The sequence below is a fragment of the Leptidea sinapis genome, chromosome 2 (assembly GCF_905404315.1).
Source record: "Leptidea sinapis chromosome 2, ilLepSina1.1, whole genome shotgun sequence".
Lineage (NCBI taxonomy): Eukaryota > Metazoa > Arthropoda > Insecta > Lepidoptera > Pieridae > Leptidea > Leptidea sinapis.
This window is the reverse complement of record NC_066266.1, coordinates 27,104,140-27,120,642: the sequence shown is the minus strand read 5'-3', so window position 1 is coordinate 27,120,642 and position 16,503 is coordinate 27,104,140. Positions and strand designations below refer to the sequence as shown.

General features: G+C 34.7%; 2 protein-coding genes across 2 annotated transcripts; one reads left to right on the top strand and one right to left on the bottom strand.

The window, feature by feature from the left end:
- Positions 1-3,065: 3,065 nt before the first annotated feature.
- Positions 3,066-4,377, top strand: LOC126974112 (zinc finger protein 239-like). The gene has a single exon (XM_050821534.1). It carries the CDS (start codon positions 3,079-3,081, stop codon positions 4,189-4,191), a length of 1,113 nt encoding a protein of 370 aa, XP_050677491.1. The 5' UTR covers positions 3,066-3,078; the 3' UTR covers positions 4,192-4,377.
- A 3,600-nt stretch (positions 4,378-7,977) lies between these two features.
- LOC126974088 (zinc finger protein OZF-like) lies at positions 7,978-12,607 on the bottom strand. The gene has a single exon (XM_050821496.1). The coding sequence runs from the start codon at positions 12,568-12,570 to the stop codon at positions 11,188-11,190; it is 1,383 nt and encodes a 460-aa protein (XP_050677453.1). The 5' UTR covers positions 12,571-12,607; the 3' UTR covers positions 7,978-11,187.
- Positions 12,608-16,503: the final 3,896 nt, after the last annotated feature.

Here is a 16,503-nt window from a genome sequence, read left to right as displayed (position 1 = left end):
ACAAGAAAATAATGTATTATTAGTCAACCAGGTCTGTAGTAAAGAGCTAAGAGTGAGCTTAGTGAAATTGGAGGATGTTAATTATAATCAGTCAATCAAAATCTTGGTCAGAATGCTGTCATGTATATGGGGTAACATACTGGTGATTTGAGTCTTGCCAGCTATATCACACTCTGTATATCAAAATAAATAACAACAATTAATACAAAACAAATCTTATCTACAATGCTATGACTACATAAAATTAAAACTATCATTACATGGAAGTGTACCAGGAATACTGGCAGCATTACATTGTTGGATAGATAGGCTGATCCATTGACCGAAATAGCCAGCGCTTGGGTTTCCAGTAGCCTTATTGAGGCGCGAAGATAGTATTTTGAACATTCTCTGCGGCGAATGGCACAAAGATGTATGACTCATTAAGACCAACATATTTGCGATGCTTGCTGTATCCAATATGGTAATGCTGCCAGTATTCTTAGTACGCTGCCACATAATGATAGTTTTAATTTTATGTAGTCATAGTATTGTAAATATAGTTATAAGATTTGTTTTGTTTGAATAATAAATGCCTGTTTATTAATACAAAATCCATTATTGGATCAACAAATTACCAATAGACAATTCAATTCTCCAATATTTTAATAAACAGAACCCATATAAGATCAATTAGTAGTCCATCTGTCTGTCGATCAAGACCCTTCTTGGAAACATGTGGAAGTTTTGAGTTGAAATTAAAATGACATACTCAAGTCTCCATGATTCTTGGCGACTTAAAATTTTCTAGAATATAAGCCATCATAATTTTTTACCTTTTAAATAACAAAAATAGTGTAATTGATATTATAGGAAAACTTTCTTTGAAGCCCACACTTCTTCAGGTGTGACTCCTCTCACTGCTATTATACTTTCAATTTTTCAAGGTGAACGGTGGTGTTAGCAGTTTCAGCCCAAAATCATTTACTTACATCAACTTAATTACACGCATGTAGTGAGCTTCTTAATTCACAGTGCGGTGTGTTCGCTCTGCAACTCCGTTTTGTTGACGACAGATCAAATTTAATTAAAAATATTTTATTTCATAGGTAAATTACATTTCACTTGAAAATTGTCATTTTAAATGTCAAATACAGATAGGAAGGCAGATTTCCTTAACGAAGAACGCCTTTAGTTACTTTACATCACCCTATGGGATCATTCCGTTAGGGGTCTAGACACTTTTTGGTCACTCTTGGTCTTCGCCTGATGAGCAGGATGGTGGGAAAAGACGGATAAGGACCAGAGTAGGAGAGTAGATATCCACAGAATTATCAGGGTAATGCCTTCGGACGGGCTCAAATTATGAATCTCAATAAAATAACCAGCTGTGTCAGATGATAGTCTAAAGCGACGTCGCGAAAAGTTTATACTTTTGCAGCTATCATCGTATTTACTTGTTAGCCTTAGCTTGTGTTATTGTTACGAAAAAAAAATATATATTCTTTAGGATATCCATAAATAATTTAATTAATGTTTACTATGGGAGTCTATTTTTACAAAAATATCTATAAGGTAGGTAGACATATAAATAAATTTTTGATTTAAAGCTTTTTTATAAGATATTTTTCTTACAAGCTTACCTAAAGGGGCAGAAACACTCGTGTATTTCGTCGAGCGTCACAAGTGATTGTGGTTGGCGGTAATCACTTTCCATTAGGTGGCCTGTGCGCTCGTTCAATAAAGACCCAACTAAATATGGCATAACTTTCCAAAATTATTCTTCTACACTCCAAAAACATAAATTAGTACAACTCATGTCTTGAGGCTAAATATGCACTGCTTATCTAGATATATAATATAATTATTGTTATCTGTCCCATCGTAGATTGCGTATATATAATTATTTATTGGGTCCAAAACATGTCACTTCTAATTCTTAGTATTATATTAGTTGACCCGTCAGACGCTGTTCTGCCACCTCAGAGTTGGCGTCTGGGACGAATATCACATTTTCATTTGGGAGCTGACAACGTCTGCAGAGTTGTAGACATCTACACAACCAGAGGCACGATACGGCGAGCCATTCACAATATTGTCCGGCTTCCTATTGAAGGAAATGTTGAAAGTGAACTCTTTCAAGAGGCGGAAGATGTTCAGGCGTAAACATCGCGCCTTTGTCACTGACGTGAAGACGGCAGCGAGACAGCTCAATACGGACACCTATCGTGCACAACTTCGGCCCATTACTTCAGAACTCTGGCGCAAGGCGCACGTACCTTTGTTTAAAATATAACCTTATGTAAATATATCAAGTATTTGTAAAACCACTGAAATTATATATTTATAAAGAATTTGTGGACGTTTTACTCATTCGCCCATAGTCACTATGAAAAAATGATTCTCCTAAGTATTCGGGAATAAGGTTGTCTTTGCCGTCGGAAATTAATGATTTCATAATATTATGTAGTAATAAATTCATAAGGATAAATATCGTATTTGTATGAAATATAGCCTATATAATTGCCAATTTTTAAAGTTAAGATAACGTTCTAAATTCAATTTAATTAATTTAGAACGTTATCCTTAAGAGATATGCCATCTCGGACTTTTCTGTAAAACTATGTATGGTAATTCCACTATACATTATTTTATTATATCTCAAAGGGTTTAGACAGCGTGTTTATTGAAAGCTCCCAAACCACCATTTTTTTGGACACTTTCTACAAATATTGTTAATGTATACAAAATATATACAAAAACGAATCAAATTATAAACTAAGACATTCCTCGAGAATCACGCAATCCATTGTTGAAAACAGACCGACAGGCAGACTTTAAAATATGTAGTTGAAGTAAGATCGACAAATCATTGAAACAATGGGCACAGTTGACCTACACGATATGACACACACGTTTAAACTAAGGTTTATGCCGAAATTCAATAAGCAAACCAATTTTTAACTATCCACGCCAATAGAATTTACGTGATGTAAGTTTCTCACTTACAATGATAGGCAAATATTTTTAATTTAATTTAATTTAATTTGCTACTTTACAGTTAAACAACTTGAAGCTAGTGATGTGGTTTACAATAAAATGCAAGCAGAGCTGAGCAATTTATGTAAGAAGAGTAAACCTACATTCAAGCAATCAACAGATATGAAGAGAAGTAAGGAAACAACATCATATGAAGAGTCTCATCTGAGTAATATTGATGGACCAACACACAATCAATGTTGTGGGTTGAAGAAACAACACATAACATACCCAGATAAGGAGACTAGTGGCAATATTGTTAGTGCCACCATGTCTGATCGATATGTTGATTTGAATAAACATAACACAATATTGCCAGACAAAAAAACTCATTTCCATAATATCAATGGTACAACGCCCAGTCAATCTACTGGTTCAAAGGAACATAATGCAATTTGTATAAATGAAACGACTGACACCAAAAGTCCTAGCGGAATAATATCTGATAAAACCTGTGCTTTAAAGCCACATAAAAAACACCACACAGATGATATAGATTTTTCATGTTATATTTGTGGTAAGATTTTCAATGCATGTACAAATTTGAAGAACCATATAAAAATACATACTGGTGAAAAACCTCATTCATGCAATATTTGTGGTAGAAGTTTCCTTAGGTCTAGTCATTTGAAAAACCATACGAGAATACATACCGGTGAAAAGCCTTACTCATGCAATATGTGTGATAAGAGTTTCAATGCATCATCTACTCTGAAGATTCATAAAAGAATACATACCGGTGAAAAGCCTTATTCATGCAATATTTGTGGCAAGAGTATCAGTGAATCTGGTACTTTGAAGACACATGAAAGAATACACACGGGTGAAAAACCTCATTCATGTAATATTTGTGGGAAAAGTTTCAATCAAATTGGTCATTTGAGGGTGCACAAGAGTATACATACAGATGATAGACCTTTTTCGTGCAATATTTGCGGTAAGAGTTTCAATCATTCTAGTAGTGTAAAGTATCACATAAAAAAACATACTGGTGATAAACCTTATTCATGCAGTGTCTGTGGTAAGAGTTTCATTGAAGCTGGTACTTTGAAGAAGCATGAAATAATCCACACTGTTGAAAAAACATATCCATGCTACATTTGTCCGCTGAAATTTAAGCGAAAAGAAGCTCTCGAAAAACATTTACAAAGGCATATTAACCATCTATTATAATTCAAATTCAAATATATATCAAAATAGGATTTAAAATCACTTATTGAACGTCAAAAACTACCACCCATTCAAAAGGGACTGCCTCAGACCTGAGAAGGATGGACGCAAGAAACTCAGCTGGCGTTTTTTTATATAAAATATGGATTACAATGTAATATCGTACAATAAACATTTATAATTAAAGAACCTGAGGGTGTTCGCTTTATTCCCAGTCCATGGTGTCATTAAGAAAATCGTTTATGCTATAGTAACCTTTCCCACACAAACGTTTTTTAACAATTCTTTTAAATTTCGTAACACATTTGTTTTGTACATTTTCTGGGATCATATTGTAGAAGCATATACATCGCCCAACAAGAGACTTACTAACTCTACCCAACCGAGTAGTAGGCATAACAAGTTTATGTTTGTTCCTCGTGTTGTCATTATGATGTCACAGTTTCTAGAAAATTCCTCAATGTGCTTATGAACATATAGAACATCAGTCAAAATGTTTATTTCTTTAATTTTTTTTCTTAATGATTCTTTAGGACCTAGGTTATAAATCTAAAAGACAACAGACACATTAGTATCTGATTGGTTGGTCTACTTAAAATTGTGACTCGATGCGCCGGTTAATTTTAATCACCAGCTTCATAAGGCACGGGCATATTCACACGCATTTTGATTTACGGCCGTTCCCAATATTCAATCTATCTCTTACTTGAGATAAAAATCGTAACTATCGTTGACTTTTCTGCCCCAATAAACTTCTCGACGGTAACTCACCTTATCCGTAATTTTAAAATAAATCCGTAATTTTTTCCAAATTTTATCACTTAATCTACTTAGACAAAACAAAAAAAGGAATGTGTAGTTTTATGAAACCACGGTAAAACTGACTAATTAAACACTATTCTTTGCTTTTTCCTCGTTGATCAGTTTTTTGGACTCGCTAACTGTGTCGTTGTTTACCAAAAGCAAATAAAAGTTTCACTTTAATAAATAACAACATTTACATTAAACACTGACAAAAACATTCAAAATAGCGTGGAGTAGGTACACGGTCAGCTGCCGAGAACTATAGGCGCCGCCCGACCGTCCCGCGACATGTAACACACAGACGAAAAAGATTGAGACGATCGCGATGTAATAAAAGTTTCACTTTAAAAATCACATAATAATCACAATTAAAACAAAATTGCAGTCTCAGTTTATAGTTTTTCTCGACACCTACAACACAACTTTTTTGAGCATTCAATAAAAATAATTGGTGCTTTGCATTTGAAACACATGCAATGTGTTTTGCATTTTTTCAGCACCACTGCTACTTGAAACTGCTTGAGTCGACATGTTTCCGCGCGTTGCAAATGCCGCCTTGTCAGTTGTTCAGTGAATTCCTTTATAAATTTGAACATGCTTTTGTCCTTGGTACCACACAGATTAGCAATTTAAAAAAGAAATATTAAATCAGACAAAAGAATTTAAATTTCAAAAAGACTTACTAACTCGACTTAACCGAATAGTAGGCGTAGCAAGGTCCGTAATGAGATCTCATTGTTTCTCTGTTGGCCGTAAAGGTTAAAAATAACGTTATTTAAACAATTTAAATGTAAATGACATCATAAAGAAGAAATTATCGAGAACAGATCATGAATTGAAGCGAGAACGGTCGGCGTCCGAATATAAAATATAGTACTATATACATAATATAATATATACACTGATCAATCATCATTAAGATATTCAATTAGTTCATTAAAGTTGGAAAATTTTTAGCTTGTGGGATCTCAAGCGCTCCTGGTCTTGTTCAGCAATATTTTAGTAGACTTCCATTACAAGCAAGTACAATTGGAGTACTTGAACCTTCAGAAATGGCGACAATTATAAGTTTTTTTAATAATTAAAACTGTCTCGGGGTGTGACAGTTTCCCAACCAAATTTATTAAAATGGCATGTAATTTCACTCAATTAGGGTATTTTTCCACAAGATTTGAATGCTCCATTATACATCCTGTACATAATAAAGAGGATGTAAACAATTATCGGCCTATCTCCATTCTAATTGCTATTTCTGATGTATTCGAAAAAACTAATTACTAATGGTAATATAGTAGTACTTCCAAGTTGAGCAAGATTAGTTTCGCTCCCAACTTCCTACAACTTATGGCAAATTATCTGCAGGCGTTAGTCAAGGGTCGATTCTTGGCCCTTTCCTTTTCTTTATAATGATCAATGACCTTCCTTCAGTTCTTGCAATAAATGTTCGGTTATGACTTTCGATGAGGTGTCCAATTTAATTTCTGTATAAAATGAACAGAGTTCACTTGCTGAGACAATCTAATATAAAAGACTTAAGAGTAATATTTGATCGTCAACTTACATGTGACCATATTTTTCTACACTCGCCTCTGAATCATTGCAACGGTTGGGATTTGTTATGCGTAACACTCGAGATTTTCAAAATTATCACACGATAAAACTAGTATTTGACGCTTTGGCACGAAAGCAAGCTAGAAGCCAGCGCTTGTATTTGGAATCCATATGAAAGCACATACACGTTGCTACTCGAAAAGGGCCAAAAGGCCTTTTTAAAGTACCTATTTACATGACAGGTTATTATATGATACAGGTATTAATTATTAATATACCCCAAAAAAATTCTCCAAGGACACTTGAGTTTCCACTCAAAACCCGACAAGACTGCGGCCAACTCAAAACAACGTCCAAGATTCTTGGGGGTGTGATTGATTAAGTAGGTCCTGGGTTCATCCTGAATCATTGAACCGAAGGATTAGTGAATGAGCGAGGGGTCTACAACCAACAGCAGCTGATTGACGCCTTAAAACGTGTCTGGGAGGAGATTCCAGATGAAAACGTGAGGAATTTGATCCATTCAGGAGTGCTAAGATGGGCTCGTTACCAAAAAGAAGAAACAAAAGTGAAGAGAAGGGTATTTTTTTGTGGGTTTATCTGGTGATTTTCTTTTGATCATGTTTTCCATTCAACATGAAGTTAAAAAAGCAATGCATCTTTGTTATTTTAAAATTTTATTTGTAGTTACATAAGACAGTGTAATAATGTCTTTACTTTTTTCGTAGCACTAAATCTTACGGCCCACTAAGATTCATCATCTAAATGATGATGTGAAAAAAAAATGTTCTTAATCAAATGCTAGAATTCTGTTCATGTTACAGAGAGATGGACTGGATGAAGATGTCTATAAAAGGCGTTGTCTACCTGTTGCCTTACTTCGTCCAGTGCTCTCCTCAAGTCTCCCTCTGAGGGTGAAGTTCTTGGTGTATAAGGCCCACCTACGCAGCCGAGCTGAGTCAAACTAATTGGAAATAGTACAAATCGTACAAAATAAGATCCTCCGACGCATCACGGGCGCACCAGAAGGACCTAAGAGTCGAGAGCCTGGCGGACTTCATTCGTCGTCTCGCCATTAACATGTTCGCGCGTGCCGACTCGTCAGATATCCATCATCTGTGAAATCCGGCCCCCTGTCACGGCTGCAGCTACCCGCGCGATCGTGCGGGCCGAGAATGAAGAGTGACGTGTTCGCGCTCGGTTCGTCTCCACGGGCGGCGAGTGAAGCTTGCTGGAGGGAATGAGAGGCATAATGTCTCGTTTACTAGATCATAACCAAGCTTGGAAATATTTATAGCAAATAGTTGTATACATAGCTGGTTTTGTGGTGAGATCTTGTCACCATTTAAAATGCATGGGTTGCATCGACTTATTAACTGTGAATAGTAAGTTTGAGTATTTGGTGTTCTTTTGGAGATTGAATAAAACAACTGCTTGAGTAGTATGAAGAATGTGAGGAATATAATTTAGTTTCACGATTTTATACAAAATCCTTAAAACTAGTTAACCAATTACAATTGTTATTAAAAAAATATTTACAAGTTTAGAAATTACACATCAATACTAAAGCTTACATTTTGACCAATAGTTAAACGTTTCATTCAATAAGAATTAAGAATAATATAATGTGTTCTATCTCGCTCTAAAACTGCTAATGCTAGCGAAAGTGACCCGGCCAGCGGGCGGGTGTCATTGATCACTCACTGCTGTGGCTCATTGGTAAAAATTGATTGAATTGTAATCTACGCGCTTTAGAGTACGCTCGGCCTTGCTGTGAGGTTGTGTAACGCGGAGCATATGACTGGTCACGTGAGTATATCTGCGGTCTTCAAGAGAACGTGTCGATGCTTGTACTTCGATGAGATGACTACTGGTGATCTGCATGATTCTATGACTTGATGTACAGCTTTATTAAATGGTTCTTATCAGAGCTAACATTACGGTATATAAAATAATATCTAATAATATGTTCTTTTAAGAACGAGTCTTTCGGCAAACGCTATTACAGCTACGAGTAATATACACGAATTATATTTCTGCGATCTATATTTCTACGAATGTATTACGTTAAAGGTTAGATGTTATTTGTTGTAGGTACAGACAGTTACAAGTACAATAAATTAGTAAGCACACGAGATGGAGTTGGAAAAATATATGGCGCAAGCGACGTATATTAGGTTTGTAAAAGGCATTTATTTTCTCAAAATTGATTCCTTTAGAATTCTTTTTGATGTCATTTCTTATACTACTAGATACTACTACCGCTTCGGAAACAAATGGCGCTCTGAGAGAGAAGAAGCGGCGCAAGAAACTCTCCCAGCATTCTTTTTTTTTGCGCTCTTTTCAATAAAAATATACAATATTGTACAGTTTCTATAAAATAATCACAATCTAGTCCCAGGCTGTCCGATCATTTAGATATTCTGCAGCTTATATTGCTTAAAGCTGCAGAACTTGTTATTTAAGTAATATAATTGTTTACATAAAAATATTAAATAATTTTTAAGTTTGGTTAAAAATAGTAAACCTTACATTTATCCTGATACTCTATATCCATCTAAATCTCTCGTAGCCTACCCCTGATTTAAAATACTCATTGAAAAAGATATAATTTGAATTGTTTTCAATAATCCTAGTTCTTTTTTTATACATACATACATAAAATCACGCCTCTTTCCCGTAGGGGTTGCCAGAGACCACTTCTTTCCACTTGCTACGATCCTTACATACTTGTTTCGCTTCGTCCACTTTCATTATTCCTTTCATACATGCTCTCCGGTTTAGGGTACTCTTGACCTGGCCTTTTTTCAAGACGTCCCTGATTTGATCTTGAAACGTCCGCCTAGGTCTACCCCTTCCAACACTTTCATTCACACTGGCCTTATACACTTTCTTCGTCAATCGTTCTTCATTCATTCTCTCGACATGTCCAAACCATCTCAGCATACCTTTCTCTATTTTCGCCATCTTCAACATCTTCTTTCAGACCACAAGGTTTCCTTATCTCACTATTTCTTTTTTTATGTATTTATATACATAAAATCATTTTAAATCAAAAAATAACATAGTTATCTTTTATCAGGCTTTTGCTTGTGTCTTTATTTTTGTTAAATTTTTATCAAAATTGTTTTACCTACACAAAGTAAAAAGTTTTAGTTTAACAAAGAATGTATAATACCTATTAAGCATGTCGAGTTAGCCTAAAAGTGGAGTAGTCCAGTCATTATAGTAAGTTCACCTCGGAATTCGAGATACCCAGCTGTAAGTCTGTAAATACTTGTATATTGACACCCTAAAAGTTGTCTCAAAACCTACATAATAGCAAATAAAAATTGAAAAATATTTATAATCATGGATTTATTAATAGTTCATCAACTATATATTGCGCGTTTTCGACCGGAGGCACCGGTTGTCCTGAAGTGATGCTGTAAACGCGCGCTCTCCGTTCTCTTTCTTGAAAACGGTTCACCGTATAAAAAATTTTTCAAACAAAATTTGTAGAGAATTTTGTATTCTACAATATTGAAATAAACACAAATAGCAAAAAACCCATAGGAAATGAGATATTTACAAAAAAAAGCGCAAAAAACCGATTTTTGTGACCTTTGACCTTGAAATTTAATAGTTGCGTACACCCTACCATATGTAGGTTTTGAGACAACTTTTAGGGTGTCAATATACAAGTATTTACAGACTTACAGCTGGGTATATCAGATTCCGAGATTCTTACCTAATTTAACCTTAAATGACTGGACTAGGAGTGTAGGTACAACATTATAAAAGAATTTTAAATGTATCCGTAGATTAAGTTGTAAGCACGTAGACTTCCTAATAAATAAATAAAAATAAAATAAATATACAGTTTACATGAAGCGACTCTTTATTATTTCAATACTTTTCAGTTTCGTATGTGTGTGTGACTTGCACACACACATACGTATCGGTAGAAGTGTACATATCTTTTTTATTCATAGAAGCTTAAAATATGGATCTATTTTATTTTACAGTTAATTATTTAAATGTTAGGTTGTTTGTGGATTTTATATTAAATTAACCTTATCTGTTTGGTTCTACAGACGAAATACGAGCCTTCTATATACAGTCCACTTTAATTCAAATATTATAATAACCGCTTTTATGGTCGTTTATCATCCAAGTTAAGCGGAATCAAATATATCTAATTTCTCGTTTTTAAGCTGTATATCGATTGACACTTCTTTAACTGTGTAATTGGGTGTAACTCTTAACTCATACACAACATTATAATATTTGTCAGCAATTATGTATTCTTTTGTCTTCAAATAAACATATTGGTTACAACTCTGTCATGACCACTGTCTACAGTTCAGCAGACTTCTTGCGAAGTGGACATGATATGACAGGACTAGGAAACCAACCTGATGAAGCTCTTTACAATTCGTTTCGCAGCGCGTTAATTTGCGAGTTGCGAGCGGAGTTCTCGTTTTTATACCAAGTGAACCCGTCACTTAGTCTAAAAATGAGTGCGCGCACTGTGACGACATCGGCAAAGATTGACGCCGTTGCAAATGACGCAGTGCCACCATGTGGCGGTGCAGCAAAGTGGGGGGATATAGAGCGTGATAGGAGAAGGAAATGAATAAATTAATAACGGCGTTAAAAAACTCACACCATATATTCTGCATGAACAAGATTATCACCAATATGAGTTATTTTATGCTTCTTTAAACCATCAGACCGTTTAAAACCCTTACCACACATTTTACAAGTATAAGGTTTTTCACCGGTATGAATTCTTTTATGTTTTATCAAACAACTTGATTCATTGAATCTCATATCACAAATATTGCACGAATAAGGTTTTTCGCCGGTATGAATTCTTTTATGTTTCTTCAAACAGCTTGATTCATTGAATCTCTTATCACAAATATTGCATGAATAAGGTTTAATACCAGTATGAATTTTATAATGTCTATTTAAAGATCCAGAAAAATAAAAACTCTTAGCACAAATATTACACGAATAAGGTTTTTCACCGGTATGAATTATTTTATGATTCTTTAAATCGCCAGATTGGTTATAACTCTTACCACAAACATTACACGAAAAAAATTTCTCACTAGTGTGTATTCTATTATAATGTGTCTTGACATCACCAGACTGGTTAAAACTCTTACCACAAACATTACACGAAAAAGGTTTTTCACCAGTATGAATTCTATTATGATTCTTCAAAGTGCCCGAGTTTTTGAAACTCTTACCACATACTTTGCATGAATACGGTCTTTGATCATTATGTATTATTTCATGTAACGTTAACTGACTAGAGTAAATAAAGCCTTTACCACAAATATTACACGAATAAGGTTTCTCACTGGTATGAATTTTTTTATGTCTATTCAAATCACCAGATCGGTTGAAATTCTTACCACAAACATTGCACGAATAAAGGTTAACACTAGTATGCATTCTTTTATAATGTGACTTGGCATAACCAGGCTGGTTAAAACTCTTACCACAAACATTACACGAAAATAGTTTTTCACCGGTATGAATTCTATTATGTCTCTTCAAATTACACGAGTACTTGAAACTCTTACCACACACTATGCATGAATACGGTCTTTCACCATTATGTATTTTTTCATGTAACTTTAACTGACTAGAGTAATTAAAACTCTTACCACAAACATTGCATGAACAAGGTTTATCTACAGCGTTAACTCTATTATGTCCACTAGTTTGATGTGAAGTTTTTTCAGTAATATAACTGGGGCAAGAAGTTTCATTTGCACATATCATGTTCTGTGCCAGTAAACCTCCGGAAAAATTTAACGAGGTATCAATAATATCACTGCAAGGAGACTTATTATCTGGATATTTTGTGCTACATCTGCTTATTTTTCCCGACTTATTTGATGTAGTGTCAGTTACATTATTGGAATGGGATGTTTTATTTGGATCTATTTTCTTAGGTATCTCCACCATAGGTTCACCAGAATAGTTAAACATTGTCTTATCACAAGGATTGGTTAGTTCTGCGTTCATATTTTCAGTCAACTCATAACTTGCTTCAAGTTTAACTGTAAAGCAAAAAATAAAACATCGTTTATTATTATTATCTAATACAGATGGCAAAAAGAGTAGCACACCGGCAGAGTCAAACCAATCAATTTACTTCAAATCGGGTATTAACTTGGATTCTAAACTTAAATATTCTGATAAGAGCTATTCCCAAAGTTTCTAAGACCGAACCAGACCCTGCTTCGGGATATGAATTTAAAATCTTAAAATCTACCCAATTCGTTCAGAAAAATAATAACACCAGCATCAAAGGGAAATAATTAAGAAACTTGGCTGCAATACAATCTCAGCACTTTTTTATTTCAACTGGGAAAGGTAATTAATTATAAGACTAGGGTATTCTAGATCGTAAAAAATATTCTGCGTACATTCCTTAATTTTAAAAGCTTGGGTGTGGACCGCGACATACCTACAGTGTTACTAGTTAATAGTCGAGAGATAATTCAAGCCAGAAGGCTTAATGTTAAGGTTAGGAATGATGGATGTCATCATTCCTCCACGTGGGTATCTTCCAACTCTGTGGTATTAATTTTCTTGGGACAAACTTCTCTCCCTGTCAGGGGCGTGCATATCATATTGGCAATTAGGCAGTACCTGCCTCGTTATAAACCTAAGTAAATATAGAACTAGTGTTAAAGTTAATTTAGATTAATTTGGTCCCGTTATTTTATAACCAAACTTCTATTTAACACACACTCATAAATTTTTTCCTTACGCTAGATATTTAGACCTACGGTGAGCAATCTTTTCATATTCCAATGCTCACCTACGACCACAGTGCCTACCTTAATAAAAAACACCAATGCACGCCTCTGCTCCCTGTTTCTCTTTACTAGCATCCCACGATACAATTCCTACACAATAAGTGGTCTTCTGCTTTCTTTGTCATGGTCGAATTCACTTGGCCACCGACAGTAAATGTCCATGCTTGGCAAAAATATACTAAACTTGTTACGTTACAAGAGAATATTAGCTATTCGGAAAACGCAATCAGATATTAAATAAATCAAGACAGCTTTATTCTGAGTTCTCCAGACCTCAATCCCCTCCTCTCATTTCTCAAATTTCCCAGTCCTAACTATTGTCTCCCCGTACATCTACAACATCTTACCGGAAGACTTTATTCTTTCTCACAGCTAAGCCTAAACCAGTTTGAGGGAAGTCATATGATCGTCAGGCTCACCAAAATATAATAATATATAATATCTCCCATGGGTCTCCAAATCCTCCAATGGAATTCTAAAAGCATTCGCCGTCACAAGTATGATTTGTTATTATTGAATGATCGACACAAACTGTCCTTGACATTTCGAAAACGTGGCTCATGCCTGAGTCCCATTTTAGGATTTTCTTCGTGTCTCCGGGATCATAGTTGGGCAGGCTGTGCACTGCTGATTAATACAAACACAATCCAGGCTTACACACATTAGCCGCAAGATCTGTCCGGCAAGAAATAGCCCAAAACAGCCAAAATACCAGAAGAAATTTACAACCCAAATGAGCTAGCAAAGTCTTTGAGCGGAAAGGTCGGCCTCCAGTTCACCAGGCTTAAGACACGTGAAATCACAATTCTAAGTAAAATATTTGAATAACAAGAAGGAGAGTTTGATGTAAACTAATTTTACATCAATTTCGGGCTTTCGAGTATGACTCTTAGAGCAGATATATGCAAACAAAACAATAGCTTATTGTCTCAAAGAACAGATTTCCGCTACGCCGAGCAACAAATACTACACTGTGTATTGTTAACGTAAATATTTTAAGTGTGCAATTGTTTGATCGAATTATGTTGTACTCGGTGTACACATGTTATTGCCGATTTACAATTGTGGTTGAGCTGTCACTTTGCGCGTTGTAATAATGACCGATGGTACTCTGTAAGGGTGCAATTTTTATTGTCATTAAGGCCGAGCACTTCAAATTTTTAGGTGTTATAGATATCAGATTATCTTGAAATTTAGTGGAGGCATTGTTTAGCATGTTTTGAAGAAATTTCCGAAAAAAGAGAATAAAAATAGTTCTCTTGAAAATTCTAATTAAGCAAAATATTTAAAACGATGCCATTTGAAACTCTTGAAGAATTTTAACTTCAATTTTATATAATATACTGGTGCATATTAATTATAGTTAATTTAAATATTATTTTTTATAAAATTATTGTCCCAATAAATATGGCAACATTCATAATTAGTACCTTTAGAAGTACTGTCCGTTTAAATGGATATAGTTAGCTCTAGTCTTTGTATGAGAATATTGGTTTGGTAAATATTTAGAATTTAATAAAAAAACACGGATATTTTCTGTTGTATTATTTATTTAAGACACAAATCACACTGACTCAAAATATGACAGTAGTAGTAATATAACAACAGATTCTATTTTTTTTTACAATATCCTATTTTACATATGGCTAAATGTTTTAGGGGCTCAAAATATTTTCATCCATATGTTTGGATATTGAAAAGAATTGATATATTTCAAAGGTTGCCTAAAGTTAAAGTTAAAAGTGACATATCATAGTACACGATCCCACTGCTCAATTCTGCAGCCTACCTACATGTGTTATTTTTTTAAACAAACTAGCAATGTACTAGCGGTAGGGTGCCTATAAATAATTGACGGAATTACCTGTATTTGCGACTACATATATGTCTTTTTGAATAAATATTACTTTCATCATTTTAAAGTAAATTATGCAAAAAAATTGAAAAAAATATGGTTTCCAGCTGTCAGACAGCCGCAACATTAGGGTGTAAACAGGTATTATTGATGATTATTTACAGCCACCCGTTTTTTTTTTTAATTTTAGATACAAAATGGGAAGTTTCATATTTACTATTTACGATAAACGAGGGTCATTTAAAATTAGTTTTATCAAAAAAAACTCATACCTGCACTATCGACCAGTGGGATCTTAGGCTATAAAGTTAATATCGAATATTTGTCTGAAACATGATGATAAAAACGTGGATGAAAGTTAAACTTTACTAAAACCGTAAGAAATGAAATTTTCTGAAACAATTTCTCTTCCTTACTATGCAAAGGTGAATCTTACAGCTTACGCATGTCATGCAAGTTTCCTTGTGACAGACCCTGCGTTTGTTTTGTGAAATTGCGAATGCTGGCATATGTCCGGTACTGTGCTTTCTGCGTAAACGTGATGGTGTAGGAATTGCAGGTTTTCTGCCCCTCTTAACAGGTCGAGGGGCGTCGTCCAACTCTTCAGTTGAAAGCTGACACATTTCTTTTACTGAAGCCCTCTATTCGATAACTTGAATGACTAAAGTCATCGAGAAAACACATACATTTATACTACGCGCAAGTATTTGAATTTGAACGAACGCCAAAGGTTTGGTCGCTACTAAGTACTGTCGGTGTTAATTGCAGCTTGCAATTTGAAATGTCTCGGCCTTAATGACTATGATAACTTGGTCCTTTGAAATGGTCACGGGCTTAGAAGAAAGACATTTATGATCTCACAACGTGAGAGTGTCTGTTATAATTGGACCTAGTTATGCAGAAAACAACCATATCAAAAAATGACTTATAAAAACAGCCAGGCTGAATAAGACATGGCAAATAATTTACAAAAACAGCCATATGGAAATCTTTCTTAGCTTCAGAGATAATAAGCATCTCAAATCCAGCCATATCAACAAATGTATTAAGTAAAAAAACCGTCAGCTTGGTTTTAAATGCAGCCAATTTATATACAAACTAAAATACTTATAATGCAGAAGTCAGGCTACCTCTGTGGCTGTGTGGCTCATAAGTCGAAATCATAAAAATAATTAAAAATCTGTTTAAGCTTGTGCCAATGAAGCCCTTTAATATAATACCCACATGACACGGTTCACACACTCAATTCAAAATTTGGACCATAATCACCCTGTTTTT